Genomic DNA, 22,986 nt, shown 5'->3' with positions numbered 1-22,986 from the left:
TATTCGCATGAATGACGCTCTATAAAAAATACTGCATGTGATAGCTACAGATCTTATGAGCTGTTATTGAAGAGTCATAATGTCTTGTTCCTTCATATCCAAGTCGAGTGTAATCATGTTACCTTGTTGGTTTACCCCATGAAGGCCGACAGCATATTATGTGCTATACGCCAAGAGTATGAATCCTTGCAGTCACGAAAGCTTCAAATCTAGAACACAGTGATTTGAGGAAGATCTCGTCAGGCTTTCTAGAGCTTCTTCTCGTGGCGGCATGAGCCGCCAGTTGCAGGAGTGCACCTTAACCTCTGCAACATTCATGAACAGCTAGGACCAAGATAACATGACAGATAATTAATCCTCAAATTTACATTGAACAAAATTACTCAAAGATTAAGGGGTGACATAATCTGCAATTTATGGATCTCGGTAAAATTGGTAAGTTATTAAACACCTTCGGTGAGTAAACAAATGAAAGTTTTAACATTTAGGCCTACTAATCTGGTACTAGGCGAAGCTTGTGGTAAGATAATTGATCTTCAATTTAGTTAAAAAAATACTTATAGATTAAGAGGTGACTGATAATTTCCCATCGAAGGACCTCTGCAAAAATGTTCACACTTCAGCAAAAAAATATTCTTGCTGTGGTTTTCCCACCTGATGATGATTGCTTGTGTTGCAATTGAAACGTAGTGATTTAATTTATTTTATACCTACGTGACTTTACCGAAAAAAACAAAGAGCGTGTATAGATTGCTAACATGTGCCCCCCCCCCCCATACCCAACTCAATAATAAACTGCTAATTCAGAATCATCATCTGTATTTATACTGGAGGAATCCGATTATCTATGAAGCTCGTTTCACATATGTCCAGCAGGGCGGATCATAACGTTACAAAAAAAATACTAAAACACAACAAGAGCACAAAGTATAGGAAAGGCAAATAAATCACTTAAAAATACAAATAAAACTAAATTATTTGGTATATTACCAGGTAAGCCCACTGAGCTATTAACTTATTTTCCAGAAGCCACCTGGCACTGTTGCAGAAGAAATTCAAAATTAATGCATACGTCCTTATATACAACAAATACCGTCAACAAACGCACGCGTTGTTCCGTCAAATCTCACCAACAGATAACCGGGAAATCTGCACAGCGATGGTACGAGACAAGAACCTGATATCGCGTCTCCGGGACTCCGAGTTCCATGTGCTCCTGTCCGACCCATTCGCCATGTGCGGCGATGTACTGGCGCTCATGCTGGGCATCCCCTACGTCTACTCGCTACGCTTCACTCCGGGCTACATGGCCGAGCGCCTCTGTGGAGCGATGCCCGCACCTCCGTCCTACGTGCCCGTGCCCATGTTCTCTCTGACGGACGAAATGAACTTTTGGCAGCGTGTGCAGAACTTTTTGCTGTACAGGATTTTTGAAATGGTCGCGATGCACATGGGGCAGGAGTCGAACAACATCTACAGTGAGATTCTTGGTAAGTCTCTGAACGTGTGTATGTTGTTGTTTATTGTTGATCGGGAGTGGTAGGGTTAGCAGTCAGCACACTGTGCTACGAACCTGGTGACCCGAGTTCAATTCACACTCACGGCCAACACCAGTGACGATTATATTATCTGAACCAGTCCTGGGCCTCCCCTAGGTATACTCATCCTCAAATGAGTACCTGGTGCAGTGTGTAAGCATCACCACTTAGGGAGACAGAAGCGGTCCGGCGTGGTGCTGGCCACCTGCCCGCTCGTGTGACGTGTCGCCATTCATAGGTGCTACTTGCTAACACCACTTGCCCCAATAGTCTGTTAAGACTACGTGGGATTTTTGTCTTTGTTCATTGTTGGTTCCAGAGTCGTTCATATATGTGTGCATGCATATGTAGTGTCGTGTGTTTCTTCTTCCTTCTCACTCGAGGCTTGTGTGTTCGTGCGGGTGGCGTGCGTCGCACACACTCAGTCGGAGATGAGGTAGTCGCAGTAGGCAATGTCCTCCCCTTTTATTGTTGTCGAGTTCACGCCACCACGCGGGCCCCCTCTCTCTCACGACCACACTGCCGCATGCCCCATCCCAGACACAACCCTGTCTAGATTGCACCGGTGGCATCGACCGGGACAGCCAACTATTGTCCGGCCACGCAATGATCGGGCAAAGGCAGCAGTGATGAGGGCGGCGACAACGACAGCGACGACAAGACGAGTCCAATCCAAGAACTAGCAGCCCGGAGCTTTCGTTCTCCGCTGCATAGATCCCCCTCGGTGTGGTTTGGCTCCGCCCTAGCCATGCCTACCTTCTCGAACCAGGGATTCCCCACGAAGTTAACCGTCACCCTTGCCCTAGTTTTCCGCCCTGCCAGCACACCCGTGTATATGCTCAACGGTGTGTAAGCTCAGTGCCACCTGCAGTTGCAGCTACTGTACAACAGTCGGCGCTATGTCACTACACATGTGTAGTGGCATAGCGCTGGCTGCTGGCAGAAAAGGGAATCTGTGGCTTACGGTAGTCTTGACATCAGCAGGCCAGGATATACACGAGAGGGGGATCTTGGGGAAAGGTCACAGAAGGGGCCCACCAGGTCCCCGCTAGTAGGTTCCAGAAAGGGGGGTGGCTGGGGTGGAGCGAGGCCACGCTGACAGTATAAGAGGGGCCCCTGTTGCTGAAGTCCATCGTCGCCATTCTTCTTGTCATCTTCATCATTCTTCTTGTTATCTTTACCATTCTTCTCATCGTCGTCTCCGTCTCTACCATCTCGGGGCGCCACTAGTAAGACAGCCTACCAACTGTTATAGCTAACATAACAGGTTTTTTGGGTTAGATCGCGTAAATAGATAAATGTGTCGTTATAACCCGTCACCACCCGACACAGCCAACTAGTAAGGGTTGTCACGTAAACAGAACATGCCAATTCATCACTAGTACAGCACACCGGTGTGTTTAGAGCCAAGCCACATCATTTACAATCTGAGTATGGCGTTTTGCCAGTAATTACAACTAGCTTCATTAGGAGACAGCCAGGTTTGTGGAGAAGTCTTACTGTTTCGTTCCTTATAAAGAGGGGTAGATGTGGTGACCACACTTCTGCGCGCTTGTGCAAGTGGGGGGGGGGGGGGGGAGGATTAATTAGTCACATTATGCATGTGCATTATGCGAGCCTTTTGAATGTTGTCCTTCCAGTCTATTGTGTGTATTAAAATTCCTCGTGCCAATGGTAATCCCTTTTGAAGTATGATGCCCTATTTAGTCATGCATTTAAATAATGTACGCAGCACAAAGACAGTAGCTATTCGAATGGTTAAAATAATTTTTATTTGAAGCTTTTGTGACATGCAGGAATCCATACTCTTTGGTTCTTTCGGTAAAGTCACGTAGGACGATTGCTTGTGTGGTGATCGAAACGTCGTGATCTATTATTTTTTCTACCTACGTGACTTTACCAAAAGAACCAAAGAGTGTTTTTCATTTTATTTCCATTTCAATAGATTATCTAGTTAGTCTTGGCCAGTAGTAGCTAGTTTTGCACGTAACTTCAACATTATCAAATTAAATTGAGTGCCCTTGTTGGCACGCATGCTCCTCTACTGCTGACAGTTGTATTTGGGAGAATTTAATATTTCTCTGTTCTTTTAGTATCGTGCTGATCATTCGTCCTTTTTGCCCAACATAACATTTCCCACATGTACAGTTAATCCTGTACACACCTTCTGTTGATAGCTTCGGTAATACATTTTGTATTAGATAATAATTCCTGTATTTTTATGTACCGTGCCAAATCTGGCTCGGATATTTTGTTTTTCCAAACATCTGGCTAGTTTATCAGTTACTCCCGCAATGTACGATATTTTGATCGTTTTCATTACTTGGGCAGTTTCAATGTTCGTGTTATTTGATTTGGCTTTGGCATTTAATGCCTTGTTTATTTGTGCATCACTGTAACTGATCATTTGCAGCGCTTCTTTAGAATGTTGAATTTCACTTCTCAGACTGTCACCATCTGACACTTTCTTAGCTTGATGATAAGAGCAGATTTCTGTGAGGGGTGATGGTGTGAATCTGCATTCAGATAGGCGTCAGTATGCGTTTTCTTTCGGTAAACACTGTGTGTTATTTTACCATTTCGACCTCGTCCGAGCAGAATATCCAGAAATAGTAGAGTTTTGTCAGCTTCCACTTCCATGGTGAACTGGATGGATGGGTTTTGCGAGTTAAGATAATTTAGAAATGCGTTCAGTGTATCTTTGCCGTGTGGCCAGACCACCAATGTGTCATCCATAAAACAAGCAGAGGGTTTTAGTGTGCTTGAAGCTATTGTTTTTGTTTCAAAATCTTCCATGTACAAATTCGCTATCACAGGAGACAAAGGAGAGCTCATTACTGCTCCTTCCTTTTGTTTATATAAGTCACCTTTCCACAAGAAGTAGGTGTTTTTTAGAGAGTATTCAGCTAGTCTTGGGATAGCTTTGACTTATCCGTTGGTCGTTACCAGAGTTCCAAGTAATTTGACTCGTTGACTGGAACCCTTATGAACAGAGAAGTCACATCAAAACTTACGAGAATATTATTAGGGTTAAACTTAATATATTTCATTATATTTAAGAGATGTTCAGCATTTTTGATGAACGAAGAAGTCCAACTAATGTAGGTGCTGTATTTGTTTCGTTATGTATTGTGCTAATTTGTACGTGGCAGAGCCTATTGTACTAACTATGGGTCTTAATGGGACGTCAGGTTTGTGAATTTTTGGTAGCCCATGAAGTATTGGTGGTTTTGATGCCCTTGGTTTTATCAGTTAATGCTCTTCCTTGGGAATTGATGACTTGGGAATGATAGCCGTTGTTTTACGTTCCAATGTGCTGGTTGGGTCTCGTTTCATCGAGTAAATCTTTGATTTGATTTTCATAGTCCTTACGGGCATCACAACAGTTGATCGGCTCTCCAACACACCGGTGTGCTGTGCTAGTGATGAATTGGCATGTTCTGTTTACGTGCCAACCCTTACTAGTTTGCTGTGTCGGGTAGTGGCGGGTTTAAACGACACATTTATATATTAACGCGATCTAACCCAAAACACCTCTTATGGATAATATTGGTTGTGAAAGCCTACGTGTTAAACTGTTATAACTATGTAGTGATAATAGACGGACTAAATAGTAAGTGTGTTAATCCCGATGGTGCTCGCTAAATAAAGAAGTGCCTCCAAGTCTTATCGTCTCCGAGTTAGTCACTACACATGTGTTCACATATGTCCATGCGCATCGCTATGTGTGTGCGTAAGTGCATTATGGGGAGTGGTAGTGTAGCAGTTAATGTGATGTGCTTTGATCTCCGGCAAATGGTTTTTACAGCTCCACGTGTTCTCTCACAGGAGAAGGGACTACACTATGTCAAGTGATGAGCGGTGCCGAGTTATGGCTCATCCGGACCAACTGGGACCTCGAATTTCCACGTCCGTTCCCTCCCAACTTTATCTTTGTCGGGGGGCTCCACTGCAAGCCCGCAAAACCATTACCTGAGGTAAAAAAAATCACTAGATTATACACTATTACAGTCTGTTCTCCTATAATACGTGTTTTTATAACATGAACTGGATACAATGCAATGAATATATGAAGGGACACTTTTTTTAACGCAGATGCAAACTGGAAACAATGCAATTGAATGAACAGAACTACGTCGCACGAGTTGGAAAAAGCGGTCATATGGCTGCCTCAGTATTAGCATCATCACAAAAAGCGGGACACTGCTGGATGCTTCTATATGTTATCCTGCATATGCATCTCACGTGGTATCGCGGACTGTGCTTTACCCCATGTTATTTATTGTACCGCGATCTTTTCCATAACGCGGCGTTATTCTGGAATGCAACTACTACCGCGTTATAGAACAGCCTGGACTCGGAAGCTGCTACTACAATCCGTGTCTCGTGAAGAACATGTTTGGGTTTCCCTCTTTAACAATTGTCACTGTACGTTTTCTCTCTGTGTGCGTTACCAGGACTTTGAAGAGTTTGCCCAAAGCTCGGGTGAGCACGGCCTCATTGTGTTCTCGCTGGGCTCCATGATCAAATACATGCCTATTGAGAGGGCTGAAGTGATCGCCTCTGCACTGGCTCAGCTCCCACAGAAGGTACAGAAATTCCTCGCCAACCACGGGTGTTAGGTTCCTGGAAAAGGCCGCGGTAGGTAAAGTACAGGGGGCCTATGGGAAATACGGAGTTAGGGGAACCTGTGAAGGCCGAGGTCTACCCCACCACCCTCGATGGGCAGGTGGGGCGCGACGTCCGCCTCCTCCACTCCCTCCTCCACCATGTCGATCGGCTCCCGCCGGGCCCCCGCCGACTGGGTGATCACCCCCCTCGTGCTGGCACTCTTTCTGAGGGACATGGCTGCAGCGCTAGCTCACCGCCACACGGGGTTACTCCGCACACGCCCACGTACATCACCACTAATACGAAGGCCGTTGTGTGAATATGCGCGCGCGCGCCTTCGGGTGGTTAAACCCTAATCCGCTTGCACACAAAGTCTAATGCCAAAGGGCTGCTCGAATTTGCGCACGCGCCTCAGAGTGGTTAATGCTATTGTTGTCGCGTGAACACGCACGAGCATCGGCGAGCAGGTTTAGCGCGCCCCGCCCTGATACTCGCGCGGCTCAGCTGCACGGACGCGCGAGCATCGGTGGCCGTTTATGTTTTACTCCATGCGCGCCTCACACACACAACTCAAATTACCAACAACACGCCGAGGTTCCACCCACACACGCACAAATCACATTGCACCGATACTCTGGACTAAAGTTTATTAACGGCGCGTCTAAAGAAAAACCGTGTGTGGCCCGAAGCAAATATTCTACCAGCAGCACCTAACCTATTACTATCCAATCCCTTAGGTGTACCCCCACTTTATTACTCACCTCACAGATGCACTCACGGTGTCGCACGGATGTTGTGGGAGTCGGAGGGTCGACGATCAGAGACGACTCTGCCTAGGATTGACTCGTAGCGGCACCTGCTGGCGTCTCACGGAAGCTGCGAGTGGCTGGGAGTCGGTCCGGATGGTTGAATGGCTGGAGAAGTCCCTAACCATTCTTCACTCCCTCCTATTATGCCCTGGGATTCCGAAAATCCAGGGTATATGACGTCATCCTGCGTAGCCAATCGTGCGCCTAACTTTCGATTTTCGAACGTTTCGCGGCCGTTACCTAGGGCATTATGTCACGCTATCCCCCCCCCCGTCCATTGTTTCCGCGCACGCATTACTCACCCCTGACTCAGCCGGTAAACGCTGAGTGGCCGCCCGGCTCAATACACACCCGTGGTGTCCACAGGGATTTCCCTCCCCCTTTGAGGGGGCCGCAATGTAATTTGGCCTGGGGGGATTGGCCAATCTCCTGGCACCAGGAAACTGTGGGACATCCCTGATAGGGGCCTTTCGGATGAAAACCCATGATGCCAGGCGACCCCCCACCGGGACCCTACATGTGTGTATGCGTTCAGGGCGGGTTCGCAGCACTTGCGGAGTGGCTCCGTGATCGTGGCACCACAAACCACGTCCTTGGTCAGACTCGTTATAGCTTAACGAAGTTGCCTGTTTTTTCTTCACTAAACACTAAAATAATATCGTACATTACACAATGACATAATAGAACATAATAACCATTCAATCAACGTTATACATATTTTAATATTAACGATGATGATGGCAACTAGGTGACGTGGGAAGGGCTGGTTTGAATGAGGGAATCAGCCCCCCCCTCCATCTTCTTCCAGGCCACAGGTGCAACATGAGTAAGTGAAACATTATTGTGTCCTGTACAGTATGTCCAAGAAAACAGACGGGCAGCTGATCAGCTAAGCCGCGTTCCGGGTGGCAACTGTAGCATGCAGGGGCGGCCTGTCCATATAGGCGAACTCGCCGATCGCCTTGGGCGTCAAGCTAAGTGGGACGCCAATTTCGAAGAATAAAATACAAGTAAAAAAATACGAATAAAATTACAAAGATATAATTTCAATTTTCATGCGCATACATAGGGAATATGAATTATGATTCATTTCTCAACGTTTACGATAATTATTTCACGTAAAATATTTTATTTAATGCAAAAATAAATACTGTGAATCGGACTGAAATGTCGTCTAGCTGTCGTGTACAAATCTATAAATAAAATTTTGTGTTTCTATTTTATCTGATCTCAGAAACATTGGTTGAACAGTTGGACAGATGGACAAAGCGAATAATTATGACTTAAAAAAACGCTTAAAAGACGTTAAATGAGAAATAGGAGTGGTTAAATCTTGACTTAAAGCTTTCGTGACTGCAGGAATTCATATTCTTTGGGTCTTTTGGTAAAGTCACGTAGATAGGTTCAAAGAAAATAACAACATTTTCTTTCAACCTATCTACGTGACTTTACCGATAGACCCAAAGAATATGGGAGATATGAGTATTTTTTTTACAACTTTATTAAAAACCTCAGCCTGGATCTGGCCTCAGGGTTCGGAAGTGGGGGCGCCTAGGGTGCTAGTTGCTGGCAGCTCGTCTAAGGTCACCCCTGGTAGCATGGAGAACTGTGGGGGCCGACGTCTGCCCCATAGCTCACAACGTTTGCCCCCTCCACTCCCTCCTCCACCGCGTCGATCGGCCCCTGCCGACCAGGTGATTGCTCCGCCCCCCCCCCGTGTTAGTGCCCCCTCTAAGGGACCACTAAATCGCTGGCTCACCGCCGCACAGGGTTATTCCACACGCACACACACTAACGCTAATGCTACGGCGGCGGCAAGAACGCGTGCGCCCCTGCCAGCTGGTTAAACCCTAATCCGCTTGCACACAAAGGCTATCAATAAAGCCTCTGCATAAATATACGCGCCGGCGGGTGTTGATCCGCTACCCCGCACCAGCGTTAAGACGCGCTCTAAAGTGGCAGCGCGAAAGCGCGCGCGCGCACCTGCAGGCGATTCATTTAACACGCACGCGCGTAAACATGCGCGAGCGTCGGCGAGTGGTTTTAACTTACCCTGCCTCTGCCCTAATACTCGCGCGGCACAGCTGCACGGATGCGCGAGCATCGGCGGCCGTTTATGTTTTAATACACGCGCGCCTCACACACACACTCAAATTACCAACACCATGCCGAGGTTCCACCCACACACACAAAATTCACACTGCACCGATACTCTGTATAGGAAGAGCTTAGCCTAACTCTGTCTACGAACCCAGTCACTCAAACGTCCTACCACGTACCTCGAAGCTGTGTTCACGGCGTGGCAGGGACGCTGTGAGAGTTGGAGGGAGAAGGACGAGATAAAACTTTACCTATCACTGCCTCGTAGCAGCACTCGCTGGCATCACACGAATGCTGCGAGCAGCTCGAGGAGACAAGACAAGAGTCTAAAATCGTCCTGGGCTACTTTTTGTATTTTCTAAATCATGCGCTTACCTGCGGCGGCGTCCCCCTTGACCGTCTCTACCGTGGCCTAATCTCAGTCCGCGGCGGCGGGCGCCGGCCACCCATTGTCTCTTGTTGCCCATTGCGCTTTTCTTGCCTAATATTCCACCCTCCGTCCCCCCCCCAATGTTGTGAGTAATTCTCTTAGGTTTTGTCGGTAAAGTCACGTAGGTAAACATTTTTAATTAATAAAAGTAAAATAAAACAAATTAAAAAATCTCACGACGTTTCGGAAGCAACACAAGCCTCCGTCTTCAGGTGGAACCGTCACAGCCACGACAGCTGTATCAAGTAAATGAGATATCACAAGAAATACTACCCCGTATATATAATAGTTGAGGGGGGAAGGGCCAGGAACGGCACACTTTTTTATTAATATGGTAAGGTGAGGCTTAAGACCAAGAGTAGACTGCATAACAAAGGACTGTGCCTTTGTTATGGAGAGGTGCGGTTTGTAACTAACACATGGCATACATAACAAAAGTGTGAAAAAAGAAAAGCAAGTAAAAACTAAAACTGGTAAAACAACAAACTGGCTGTCTATCAATAACCTGTAATAGTTGTCTGTCAAATAAGATGGTCCAAATAAGTGTAGTTACATCTTTTTTGCATGGTTAATCAGATCTTTCCAATGATTACTCAGTTTGTAACCCTCATCACGGTTGAAATTATGTCTGTGTTTGTATATTTGTATGGTTTCGTGTACAAACCTTTGATGGTAGCCAGGAGGTTTGCAGAGCACCTTGGTCTCGGAAAAGACAATTTCATGAGAGCCCACAGAGTTGTAGCAATGATCGGCAAACGTAACTCATTGCGGTTGGCCCAGGGAACATTTTCTTTCTGCGCCCATACAATTTTAAACCAATTTTAGGGGCATCACAATGTAACCTGTCCTGCGAGGGTCTGCCAATCTCCTGGCACCGGGAAACTGTGGGACTTTCCCTCTAATAGTCCTTTGGATTAAAACCCGATCTGCCAGGCAATCCCCCGCCAGGACACTACGTGGGTGCAAGTGCTGCGTATGTGCGTGTGATCAGGGTGGAGGGTAGTGGACAATCGCGGCACTTGCGGAGTTGCTCCGCGGTCGTGGCACCACAGAACGTCGGCCCTGCGGAATTTATAACAATGACGTCACAAAACACAATTACGTCACGCTGTAATGCAATGACGTAATACCTCTCTCACGTGACTTCCTTAATGCCGTGCATACTCGTGGATACTAAAATGTCCAAGTCGCAGTTGGTAAATAATAAGCCGTGTATACACCAAACCGCAGTTGGCAAATCACGGGTGGCGAGGGATTTCTGCATTTATATCGGTTTAAAAAATGTATGAGTTGATGCTGCTGCTGTTGCATTGGCAGTGGTGCGCAAGTAGAAATAACAAACGAAAAAATCTCAATTCGTTCGTTAAAAACAACCCTATGTGTATGGCCTTGAAGTAATATATATATATAAACTATCAAAATATTTTTTTTTACCAGGGAATGTCCAATGAGCTTTATAGCTCTTTTTCAGAAGCAACCTGGCCACAAATGATATGTAATAGGGGCCATTACCATTCTTTATAGCCCATAAAGATAGAAGCCAGGGATATGAAGTGGATAATACGAGTTGGAGAATGCACTTCACTACATGGGGCCTAACGAGAATTATACTTTTAAAACATATCTTCTGATGAACCAGTTTAAAAAAATTGGCTTATAAATAGATAACTAATAGTAGCTATTAAGTTCCAGACACACTGTTAAATGACTTTACCGAAAGAACCAAAGAATATGGATTCCTGCAGTCACAAAAGCTTCAAATCAAGATTAAATAAACTTATTTTGCTTGCCACTAATGAACCAAAATACTTTAAAGATATTCGCACCATACGTAGCCAACTGTGATAATTGGAGATGCGGGGGAAGGACAAACTAAACACAAAAATGCAGTTCTAAAGTACTGACTCTTCAATCGAGATTATTTCAAAATCCATAGCTTCAGTGGCTTCCTAATATCGGAAAGAAGAGCGTTCCAGACGGCCATAAAAGCGCATTTGAAAGTGCGCGATGCAGTGACCATCTTTGTTGAAAGCCTACCAAAAGCCCCCTTGTTGATCTGGACGAGATCAACAAGGTATTGTGGTTCATAGCAAGGTGTTGTGTGGCAGCACTGCAATTTATTTGCCGTAACGTTTAACAGTAATGCAGCAATTTCAATGCTTACATTTGAAGGTGAAATGCACGGGTTTGTTTTGCACAGGCCACCAGTGCGTAGTGTCTTCATAACAGTATCTTGTGATTTTATTGGGTAACAATAGCCTTCTGATTTTGCTTGATTTCTAAAAGAGCTATTTGAGAACACCAGTAAGCGATGACAATTAAATAGCCAATGCACTGCCCGAACAATCCAAGCAGATGATGCACACGCGTTATGTTTTCTGCAAGAGAAACGCCGAGACAGGCTGATGTTCTGCAGATTTGAACAAAGAAAACGTGCACGTCATTGCATTGCTTCGATTATTATAACGCGTTATGGAAAACTCGTGTTATAACAAAAAATATATAATATAGGGGGTAAATCAGTCCACAATAAGACGTGAGATGCATAACCAGGCCAAACATAGACTGAGGCGCATGGGTAGCATCTAGAAACATGCAGCAGCATCCATATGCCTTGTGTGATGCTACGCCGAGCCAGCCATATAGCCGCTTATTCCTACTCGCGCGACTCAGTTCCATTCGTTAAATCGCGTTATATCCAATTTGCATCTGCGTTATAAAAAGTGTTCCTTAATACATTCATCGCGTTATATCCAATTCGCGTTATGAAAACACGTGTTTTAGGGTAACCGACTGTATCTTGCTTCCCTCATTTCGTTGTACACCCCTTCTCGCCCTCTCCACTCACAACCCTTGCTGTCTCTGTCTCTGTTCCCCCTCCTCCTTGTGCCCAATCACAATTCCATGCTCTCTTGCTTCTGACCTGCCTTACAATGGAAGGAGCTGCCTGTCCCTATGCGTCAAACAATCAGCCAGCAAGACCTTTTTTTCCGAATGCAGCAAGTCCGCGCTTAACGTGGGGGTTGCGTTCCTGAAAATTGCCTTAAGCAAGCGAATTCGCGTTAAGCCAAAGTACATTTTCCAACGAGGAATATTGGTGAAGGAGGTGAATGCCGTTACAGACCGTAATTTTACGATTGATTTTATCTGACAGTACACTATATTTTACGTGTCTCTTTCTAAATGTGTTGTGTTTATATAGTTTTTTTCCAAAAATACGCTAATCGTCACAGTCGTTCATTTATATTTTAAGCGCGTGAGAGACATATATTATTGGTTCTTTCGGTAAAGTCACGTAGATAGAAAAAAATACGTTATTAAAAAATAAAAAATAAAAGCCAAAAAAACCACGACGTTTCGATCGCAACACAAACGGTCTTCATCAGGCGGAGAGCAAAGAGGGGGAAAACCTCCAACTGCAACTGCTTATAAGGGCTTTCAGAGTGAGCAAAGCTGTGCGGCGTAAACAGCATGGGCGGGGCAGCCAGCGCCAATGTAGGAGCAAAGCACCACAAGAACCAGGAGTCAGAGGTCGCAAACGGGTTTTGATTCCTTACCCGTACCCGTACCCGGCCGCACCAGGGTCGCAAACGGGTACCCGTACCCTACCCGATACCCGGCTACCCGTACCCAGTGGCAGGACGATAGTACCAGCAGTGGCTTCACTAGGATTGGTGTCACCCAGTAACTCATGGTGTCACCCCCCATGGACTTCCTTTCGTACCTGACTACACATAATCCTTAGTAATGTTTGTTTGTACCAATGTTAATTGTAAATCATAATTCCCGTATATCACTGAATGTAATGGCAATAGTAGTGATGTAAACAACTAGCAAAATACAAATTACATCTTTAAATTGCAATATCATACGCACAACCTAAATGGATTTACATTTACATAGTTCCATGTGGTTAAATGAAAATTCGGTAAGAAAGCAATATAATTCGAAGTAAAAACGTTAAAGAACTTCATCAAAATTACGTTCATTTTAACATTAAATATTACCGTTACATGAGATATATTAATGGATTAGGTTTGCATGATCAATAATGGCCCAAATAATGTAGAAGTTGTACACAAATGCATATGTAAATATACTCCTAAATGAAATAATGGGGAAGAAGATGAAAACCTGCTCCCGGTCTTCCCTGCTACGTGCGAAAGCACAACGAATATCATCACAACGGCGGCCGAATGTCCGACAAAGGTATCCTGACCTGAAAAGCAAAAGCACAGAGAGGATTTCACATGATCAGAGCAATGTGAATGTCTGTCATAGCAACATACGTAAATAACGACCTGAAGGACACGTTCCAGGTCGTGCCACACACCTCGTCACACTACATCGTCATCAAGATCAACGACGTGACAGTGGTTAATGTCTACAAGCCTCCAGGTATGGAATGGCCATGTCCGGCATTACCGCAGCCGAGCCACCCTATCATCCACATAGGCAACTTCAACAGCCACCACACCTTGTGGGGTTATAGCGCCAACGATAGAGCTGGTGAACAACTGACATCATGGGCAGCGGCAGAAGACCAGCACTTGCTCTATGACGCAAAGTTGGCGAGGTGGAAAAAGTAATCTACGCCCGATTTATGTTTTGTGTCTCGGGACCAGAACGGAAATCCGATGCTGTCGACGAGAACAATCCTAGACGACTTTCTAAATATCAAACATAGACCTGTAGTGATCCATATCGATCTTCAAATTCTGCTCTTCCGCTGCGCTCAAAACCGAGTTGGAATGATACCTCCACGCGCAGTCAACTACCGTCGCTTCGTTGGTCTCATCAAGGCAGTTGCCAAGGCCAACATCGCAAGAGGCTTCAGAAAAGTCTTCACTCCATGTTGGGCTACAGGCAGTGCCTTACCTGTTGGACCAGGTCTACTTCCACCCCCCCCCCCCTCCCGTGCCTATTTAAAGCCACAACAGCAGATCATTCTTTCTCAGCTGGTGACGGACGCTTGAGTCGCGACCGAAACGTCGTGTTATTTTTATATATTTTTAAATCCTTTATATTAAGTTCGCTTGCTTGCTTGCGTGCTTGCTTGCTTGCTTGCGTGCTTGCTTGCTTGCTTAGGACCGTGCAAATCTTTCGCTCGTTTTTTAACTCACTTCCCGTGGTCCAATCGAGCTGACATTTTCCACACAGACTCGTTGTGCGAGACAATTAATGTTCGTGAAAATTTTTTTAAATTTTTTTACACTTTTTAGGCAAAAAATAAATTATTTTACATTTATTCAAATACCACTCATTCATGGCTTTGGCTGAACGTCACAATGTAGGAGCCCAGCGCGTAACCCCTCCACAGACCGTGGCAGAGTAGCGCAGTTGGTATCACCCTCGCTTCCCATGCCAAAGGTCGCGGGATCGATCCCCGCGTCCTCCACAGGCGAATATATTTTTTAATCCTTTATATTAAGTTCACTTGCTTGCTTACGACCGTGCAAATCTTTCGGTCGTTTTTTAACCCACTTCCCGTGATCCAATCGAACTGACATTTTGCACACAGACTCGTTGTGCGTGACAATTAATTTTCGTGAAAAAAAAATTCCGAAATTTTACATTGTTTAGGGAACAAAAAATTAAATATTTAATTACCAATTGCTTAATGCTGCCAGACAATCATCTGACCCATAGGTGGCAGCCATCTCAAGCCAGAGGACGAGAGGACTCTAGCCGCCACGCATATAAAGGATTTATAGTGAAAAACTTTGTTTTTACGGGTTATACTTGTTCTACCTACGTGACTTTACCGAAAGAACTAGAGAGTATAGATTCCGGCAGTCACGAGAGTTTCAAATCAAGATTATATTTATGGAATTAAAAGATAAAATACATTAATATTATCCAGTACTCTACATATATGTTATGCATTTATGAGTTACTAATCTTCGTGTGTGTCGTCTGCTGGCCTTCCCGTGTCGTCTGAATCTTTCACAAAACTCCCAAAAAACTCCTAAAAAATTCCCATTTAATTTATTATGCCGACCCCGCGATAAATCGAAGCCGCAATGGGGAAAGTCGCGATGCAGAAGGATCGACTGTACGTGCATTTGCTTGCTGGTTGTACCACAACTGTCGTGTTAGGTCGTGTGGAGATACACGGGAGAGAAGCCGTCTTCCCTGGGCTCCAACACCAAACTGGTGCCCTGGCTACCACAGAACGACTTGCTGGGTACGTCCTGCTTGTGGTGGTGTCATGATTAAGCGGGGAGTGATGGCGCAGTGGTTTGCGCGCTGTGCTGCGAAGCCGGCGGCCCGAGTTCGATTTCCAACATCGGTGACGATTGTTTGAACTGGTCCTGAGCCTCCTCCCCTAGGTCGACTCGGCCTCAAATGAGTACCTGGTGCGGTGTGTAATCATTGACCACTGGGGAGACAATGACAGCCGTGCGTGGTGCTGGCCACCCACCCCATCGTGTGCTGTTAAAGCCTTTTTGGGTGCTTGTTAGCAGAACCTGCCCCAACAGTCTGTTAAAGAATATATGGGGGATGTTTGTTATTGGTGTCATGATTTTAAAATATGATTCAACTGCCCTAAAAACCTATTATTTCACAGACGCAGTCCTACGTATTGAGTCCAAACCTGGACGTTGTTTGCTCTCCTCTTCCCTTTCGTAATCCCCAAGAACCCTCTGTCTCTATCACTCAATCATTGTACAACCTCTGTCAGCTACATCATTCCATTGTGTCATCGTTTTGTCAGCTATCTATGCCAGGCAACTTGTGTTAAGGCGCTCTATACATATACAATTAGACTTGATTTTGAAGCTTAAGTATAGCAGTGACAATGGACATTAGCTTTGTCACAATACTCCAATCCCTCCAATGTCCGAAATCCTCCCTTCCTCTGGAGCATCATATATTTTTCGTTTGTTTTATTGCCTTGCAAAAGATATCTATTTGTCGTCCTAACATCTTAACACTTGTTTTATTGCCAGAAAGGGTAAAACATATTCCTATATTTATTATGTTTTGTTTATTGTAATTCCCCCCGCACCTCCGATTAGCATGGTTGGCTACGTATGGTGCGAAAGAAGTTCAACATGCACACGTACATCACATATTTCCCCCTGCGAGCACTCTCTCGCCTCTTCCCTTTCATCTCCATCTACTCTCCTGATCACTCTTCGCTCCAGCAGTCAAAGCTCCTGGTCAATATAAGCTCAACCTCCTCTGCTAGAGCCTGGATCTCCTCTGGCGTCAATCTCCTGTCCCTTTTCAAAGCCAGGCTCAGGATTTCCCTACATGTGACTGATTGACTGCGTCTCTATGTAAAGTAAGTATGATCACTGTTTCTGTACATAATGTTGAGATGTGGTCATAGTTATACGCGATATAAAGCCACAGTGTACTGTGTTAATTCTCCATAATAACGTTCGCTCTAATCTAAACGTGTTGTTAAACCCACCACCACCTGATACAGCCAATTAGTAAGGCTTTTCACGTAAACAAAACGTGCCATTTAGTTACTAGTTCAGCACACGCGTGTGTTGGAGAGTAAACCCACAACGTTTACAATTTGAGTACAACGTTGCATATATGTTGTGGATTTACTCTCCAACAAACCGATGTGGCGAACCAGTAACTAATTGGTATGTTTCATATACGTGACAAACTTTATTGATTGGCTGTGTTGGGTTTGTGGCAGGTTTAACGACACATTTATGTTCATTCGATCTAACCGAAAAAAACCTTCATCGTTGATAACATTGGTCGCGAAAGCCCATGTGTTAAACTAACATGAATGACATTTGCACCGTCTCTCCCCTCTTTTGAAGGGGTCTGTTAATCGGTATTATTGACGCAAGCACTATCTCTTCTGACGTGAATCTGTTCAATTGTTACCGACTCTACAAAGGGGGTTGCTGCAAAAATCTAACATCGAAACAAATCAATTACTTATCATCAGTGTAGTAACGCTAATAGTGAGGCTCCCTTGCTGTGAAAGGCCACCCAAAAACTCGCGCCTTCATCACGCACGGCGGGACTAACGGGGTCTACGAGGCCATCTACCACGGCGTTCCGATGCTCGGCTTCCCGCTTTTTGGCGACCAGAAGGACAACCTCTTGAGACTTCACAAGCATGGGGGTGCCATCGTGCTGGACATCAACACGGTCACTGCCCCAGAGATCCGAGACGCACTGGGCTTGGTCATCCATAACAGCAGGTGTGTGTACAAAATACAGGACGTCGTGGGTTCGATGATGACCCTGACGCCTGTTGTATATTTTGAGTTTGCATGTTCTCTCTCCCCGTGGTCGCGTGAATTTTTCTCTGGGTCCTCCGGTTTATCCATCAAAATTTAGAATCAATATGCGTTCAGAATCTTTGGCTGATATACATTTCAATTTGATAAGGCACTTCGTTCAGCTATCATTTGTGGCCAGGTCGCTTCTGATAAAATAATCTATTTAGCTCAGTGGACCCTGCCTATATGTATAAAATATATGTTTTATGTAGGTTGAACTTTTTTCACACCATATGTAACTCACCGTGCTAATTGGAGTTGGGTTAGCCCCGCAACATTGACAGGATGTGCAACGCCATTGCCGATCTACGGAACTAATCCACCCACCGTACTTTAAACCGTGCTGGTTTTCCAATAATTATAATAATGCCATTTGTGATGGTCTGGAGAAGCCTTCATCCAGTTTTTGCGATGCTGAAAATAACGTAACAATTAGGCACCTTCATGCGTTTACTTCGGAGGCGTTTTAATGGAGCATTAAAACGTGCAGCAACCAGATTGCTGTACTTTCTAATTCTCTGGTAAAACGTGCATCAATCTGGTTTCCTGAAACAGTTATTATATTAACATAAGGGAATATCTACATTTTACACGTGAAGATGTATTGATTCGTTTCAAGAGATACCACTACAACATTACTCTAGATACAAAATATTAAGCTGTTATATCACAACTGCAGTTGTTTGAAATAAAATGTTGCATGGTTCATCAGTTATATTAATATGCATTGTTTCCAGTGTACTGAATGCAGCTTACCTCAGCAATGCCCACTCACCCTGGCGGTCGTGGCCTAAGCTCGGCCACCTTGATAAACAGAACGTACACCCACAGTGTTAGCTTTAACCCATATCTACCCTTAATCGATAGTTCACATTTAAACCATTATCATTTACGATGGACTTAGTTTTCTCAATCGTGCACTTGCTTACACAAACAAGTTTGGCAAGTCCTCACACTACAACACATTTTTGCTAGAGCGCGATTCTTCCATTCGGGAACACTTTTCTCACAACGTAGAACGTGCCCTAGTACAACGCGGAATGCACCCAGTTATAACACGAACACGCCGTAATAACGTTGGACGTGCTAGTTATAACGTGTAAGATGCCTATTGTAACGCGGAACAAGTACATACTATCTCGCCAAAACTTATCGTTACATTATTCACGGGGAAATTGTTTTTTTGCCCGTTTTTCGCTGAACGAGGCACTTTTCAGGAACGCGTGAAAGATCATGTGTACACGTACATTATATGAAGCTTTCCAGTGTGAGTTTGCTCGGGGAAGTATAGCATGCTATTTCGTTTTCAACAACATTGGTAGGGCTCGTGCCAAGCGTGCAAGAAGCAAAACATGCAACAGGCCTTAGATAGACGCTTTTCCAAGGGAGGGTGCGCTTCGGGCCAGCAGAACTGTGATGATGAGACATCTGTTTATAGAATCAGAATATTTACGTATGCTGGAGGAATCCGATGAGCTATGAAGCTCTTTTTCACAGATAGCCAGTCAGGGTGGATACGAACGTAAGGACAACAAACAGTTACAAAAACACAACAGGAGTGCAAAATATAAGGGGGGGAAAGCCAATCACAAAAAGCATACACATGAAACTAAACTATTTTATTTCATCATGTAAAGCCCACTCAACTATTAAATATTTTTTTCAAAAGTGACCTGGTAACAAATGATGCCTCCACAAAGTGGCTTATCATGTGGAAATGTATAGCAGCCACATAATCTAAAGGCGCGACCACGGAGAGAGACACGTACACTCCAAATATACAACAGGCGTCAGGGTCGGGATTGAATCCCCGACCTCCTGCATACCAGGCGAGGTAGTTAACATCTCGCCACTGGCTTGGGGATCCAAGTGTTAGGTAACCCATTTGATTTATTTTGCCAGTTCAACAAAAACATCCTTTACGGTATAACTTTGGCGCTGCTATGTCTGCTATGCAGGCAACACGGGCCGGCATTAAGTGTTGCCAGATTCCCTTGTGTATACCATGGAAACTAGCACGTGTTGTGAACGCATACAGATGGAGATTCTGTTCTAGGCTCACTCTCGCATCGCCCCGTGATACTCATCACTGATGCTTCAGCGTCTGGGAAAACACCGGTAGCACTGCATTAATGCATGTTGAACTTATTTCGCACCGTACGTTGCCAACCATGCCACATTGGTAACCGCAATGGTTGGCCATTCCTTTGCTCTGCAACGCGTGACGTCCACAGTTACCAAGAGAGCATTGAGCGCCTCTCCCGCCTCCACCACGACCAGCCCGAGCGACCGATAGACCGCGCGGTTCACGCGCTGAAGTTCGTGATGCGTCACGGCCACGCGCGCCACCTGCGGCCCGCGGCGCATCGACTGACCTGGTATCAGCTGCACTGCCTGGACGTGTTGGCCTTCCTGAGCGCTGCTGCAGGGCTTGCCCTCGCGCTGCCCGTCCTCCTCTGCCGCCTGTGCTGCCACCGCAGGAAGGCGGCCAAAGTGGCAGCTAAGAAGAGCAAGAAGGAGTGACCGGAGTGTGGACACGGTTTCGCATCTTCGAATCAAACAATAGTTGATGGTTTGATCCTCACGTAACACAGTGAGAATCACAACACCATTGTTATTTTCTCTAACCCATGAGGTGAATATGCTCGTGATTCTAATGAACGAAATTTAGCAGGAGATATATGTTGTGGTCGTATCTCTTTGTCACGTTGGAGTGTGTTACCAAACCCCCTTTGTTCGAACACAGACAGCCGGAACGACAGAGCTAAGAGTTAGCAGGGGACCATGTTTACTTCCGTTTTTACAATTACATGGTATGAATCAATCGCACACGTTTCAGAAGAATGCTTATTATTCTCACCCTTCACATCTCAAACTCTTTAAACATAAGGCTACGTAAAGCCCAGACCTACATGGTGAGCAAAAATCAGTCCACAATAGAGCATATAAGACCAAACTGTTGAACTTTTTATTTTTGTGAATTATGCGCATGCATAAAATATCTTCTGATGTGCATACAAGTCAGTTCATCAGCCTTGGACCACGTTTATTCACAGAACACGACGCCACGTATGTTTCTTGAATTAATATGTTTTTGTTATAACACAGCGTTGAGCACTTGTGGTGTCTGTGTTCATTGCCAAACACGCACTTCTACAGATCTATGAGATTTGGCGCAGTGCAGGCTACTATCTCAGTTGGAAGCCTGCGGTGCAAAAGTAGTTAGGAGGTGTTAACTCCCTCGCCTAGTATACGGGAGGTCGTGGGGTTCGATCCCGACCCTGACGCCTGTGTATTTGGAGTTTGCATGTCTCTCTCTCTGTGGTTGCGTGGATTTTTCTCAGGGTCCTCCGGTTTTTCCTTCCACGTTTAGAATCAACATCACACGCTTAGAATAATTTGGATGCTATACATTTACACACGATGATAAGCCACTTTCGTTGAGCCATCATTTGTGATAGCCAGGTTGCTTCTGAAAAAGAGCGTGATAGCTCAGTGGGCCTTACCTAGCAATATAACACGAAATATTGCGTAATATTTTAGTAAAAAAAAATGTTTAAAAAGTTACATGGCACATCTGATGCTTGGGTCATTTCCTCACCTATTCTTACATTTGTGTGTCGCGCTTCATTCATTACACTCACAATTAACATTTTTGTACATATCAGTTATCCAAATGGTTCACAGCATTGTTAAGTCACTAAATAAATAGGCAGGCAATATGTCACCTTCACTTGTCTTGCCTACCAACCAAAAAATAAAGAAAGATTTTCGCATCTCATTATCCACACCGTCTTCTCCAACACACAACCGGCGTGTTGAAGTAGTAGATAATTTGCACATTTCTTTTACGTGACAAACCCTTACTCATTGGCTGTGTCGGGTGTTGGTGGGTTAACGACACATTTACATTCACTCGACCTTACCCCCTCCCAAAAAAACGTTACTTTGAATATACTTTCACATACCCACACATACACATGTCATGCATTCATGGATATGAGTGTTCAGTAACACCTCCACCCACTCCCTCCTGCTGCTGGATATACTGGACGTTATTTTTTTTTGGGCATGAAGCAATCAATCAAACCAATAGGCCTCGGGATTCTTATGGCCGCCCGTTTGATCACATCCATTTAACAACTAAAAGCCAACCACGCAATTAATTTTATTACACATGGGATATTTGATCCGATGAATTACCCCGAGAGCACGGGGATTTATTGAACTAACAAACAAAAACAGCTGTCTCTAACTGAACATTTCTCCTTAGTAGGTGTACAGTGCAGAAAATCGGAAATTTTACACGAGAACGGGTCCAGTCGCGGCCTTGCATTTAGACCAGGGGTCGGCAACCAAAATAACAAGAGAGCCATATTTCAGAATTCGCATATCTGTCAACCCTTTATCAGTGCCTACCTTAGGGGCCGTCCATAAATGACGTCACGTACCTAGGGGGGGGGGGTGTCAGACATTTGTGACGATGTGTGACGAGGGGGGGGGAGTTTGAAAAATGTAACGTCACATTCAAAATCGCAACTTTAAATAAATATAGAATTGTTATAACAACACTAATTGTTATAACAACACTCCTACAACATCAGAGTGCAGCGCCACAAAATGGAATTATGATTTTGGGGTGGGGGGGCAGAGGTTTGTGACGTCATATTTGAGGGGGGGTCTGACTTTTTGTGACGCCAAGTGACGAGTGAGGGGGGGGAGTCAAAATCGTCCAAAATCGCCTGACATCATTTATGGACGGTCCCTTATTATATACCAATTCAGACCTGATTGGTCACCCCGTGCCCTTATTAATCTCAACGTTCATCCTACAAAGTCCCATCACAAGTGTAGTGGTGATAACTATTCGCTGTTCGCAAGCTGTGAGAAAGCGGATGGTAAACAGGGTTTTCCCGCTCGTTCAAACGGTCAGGGTCAAATCGGGTAAGGTGGGATCCAAACGTCAGATTGGGAAGGACCAATCGGCGGGTTCCACAAGGTGGCCGGTGATTGAACAACCCGGCCACGAACTGGTATAAAAGCCAGAGCGCTGAGAGCTCTTGGCCAGTTCTGCTACACAAAGACCCAAGTCGGCCGAAGACATCTAGGACCCTGGACCAAGCCCTCCAGCCCTTATCTGGGCTAGGGCTCAGTGTAACCATTGGTCATGGAGAGATCCCCTAGGTCCAGCCAGAGGACGCTGGGATAGCAGATAGCAGGGAGATCAGAATACG

General features: G+C 45.1%; 1 protein-coding gene across 1 annotated transcript in view; it reads left to right on the top strand.

Annotated features, from left to right (window-relative positions):
• The window catches only part of LOC144737986 (UDP-glucuronosyltransferase 2A2-like), a 41,811-nt gene extending 21,396 nt beyond the window's left edge, over nt 1-20,415 (top strand). The window contains exons 4-9 of the mRNA XM_078620909.1: nt 1,137-1,490; nt 5,367-5,515; nt 5,996-6,127; nt 15,588-15,675; nt 17,452-17,671; nt 19,987-20,415. Of these exons, the coding sequence (XP_078477035.1) occupies nt 1,137-1,490; nt 5,367-5,515; nt 5,996-6,127; nt 15,588-15,675; nt 17,452-17,671; nt 19,987-20,275 (1,232 nt within the window). The 3' untranslated portion in view covers nt 20,276-20,415. The remainder of the gene's footprint in view (nt 1-1,136; nt 1,491-5,366; nt 5,516-5,995; nt 6,128-15,587; nt 15,676-17,451; nt 17,672-19,986) is intronic.
• Nucleotides 20,416-22,986: the final 2,571 nt, after the last annotated feature.

The sequence above is a fragment of the Lampetra planeri genome, chromosome 76, assembly GCF_965212315.1.
Source record: "Lampetra planeri chromosome 76, kcLamPlan1.2.h2, whole genome shotgun sequence".
Lineage (NCBI taxonomy): Eukaryota > Metazoa > Chordata > Hyperoartia > Petromyzontiformes > Petromyzontidae > Lampetra > Lampetra planeri.
The sequence above is the reverse complement of the archived record's forward strand: the minus strand, read 5'-3'. Positions and strand labels throughout refer to the sequence as shown.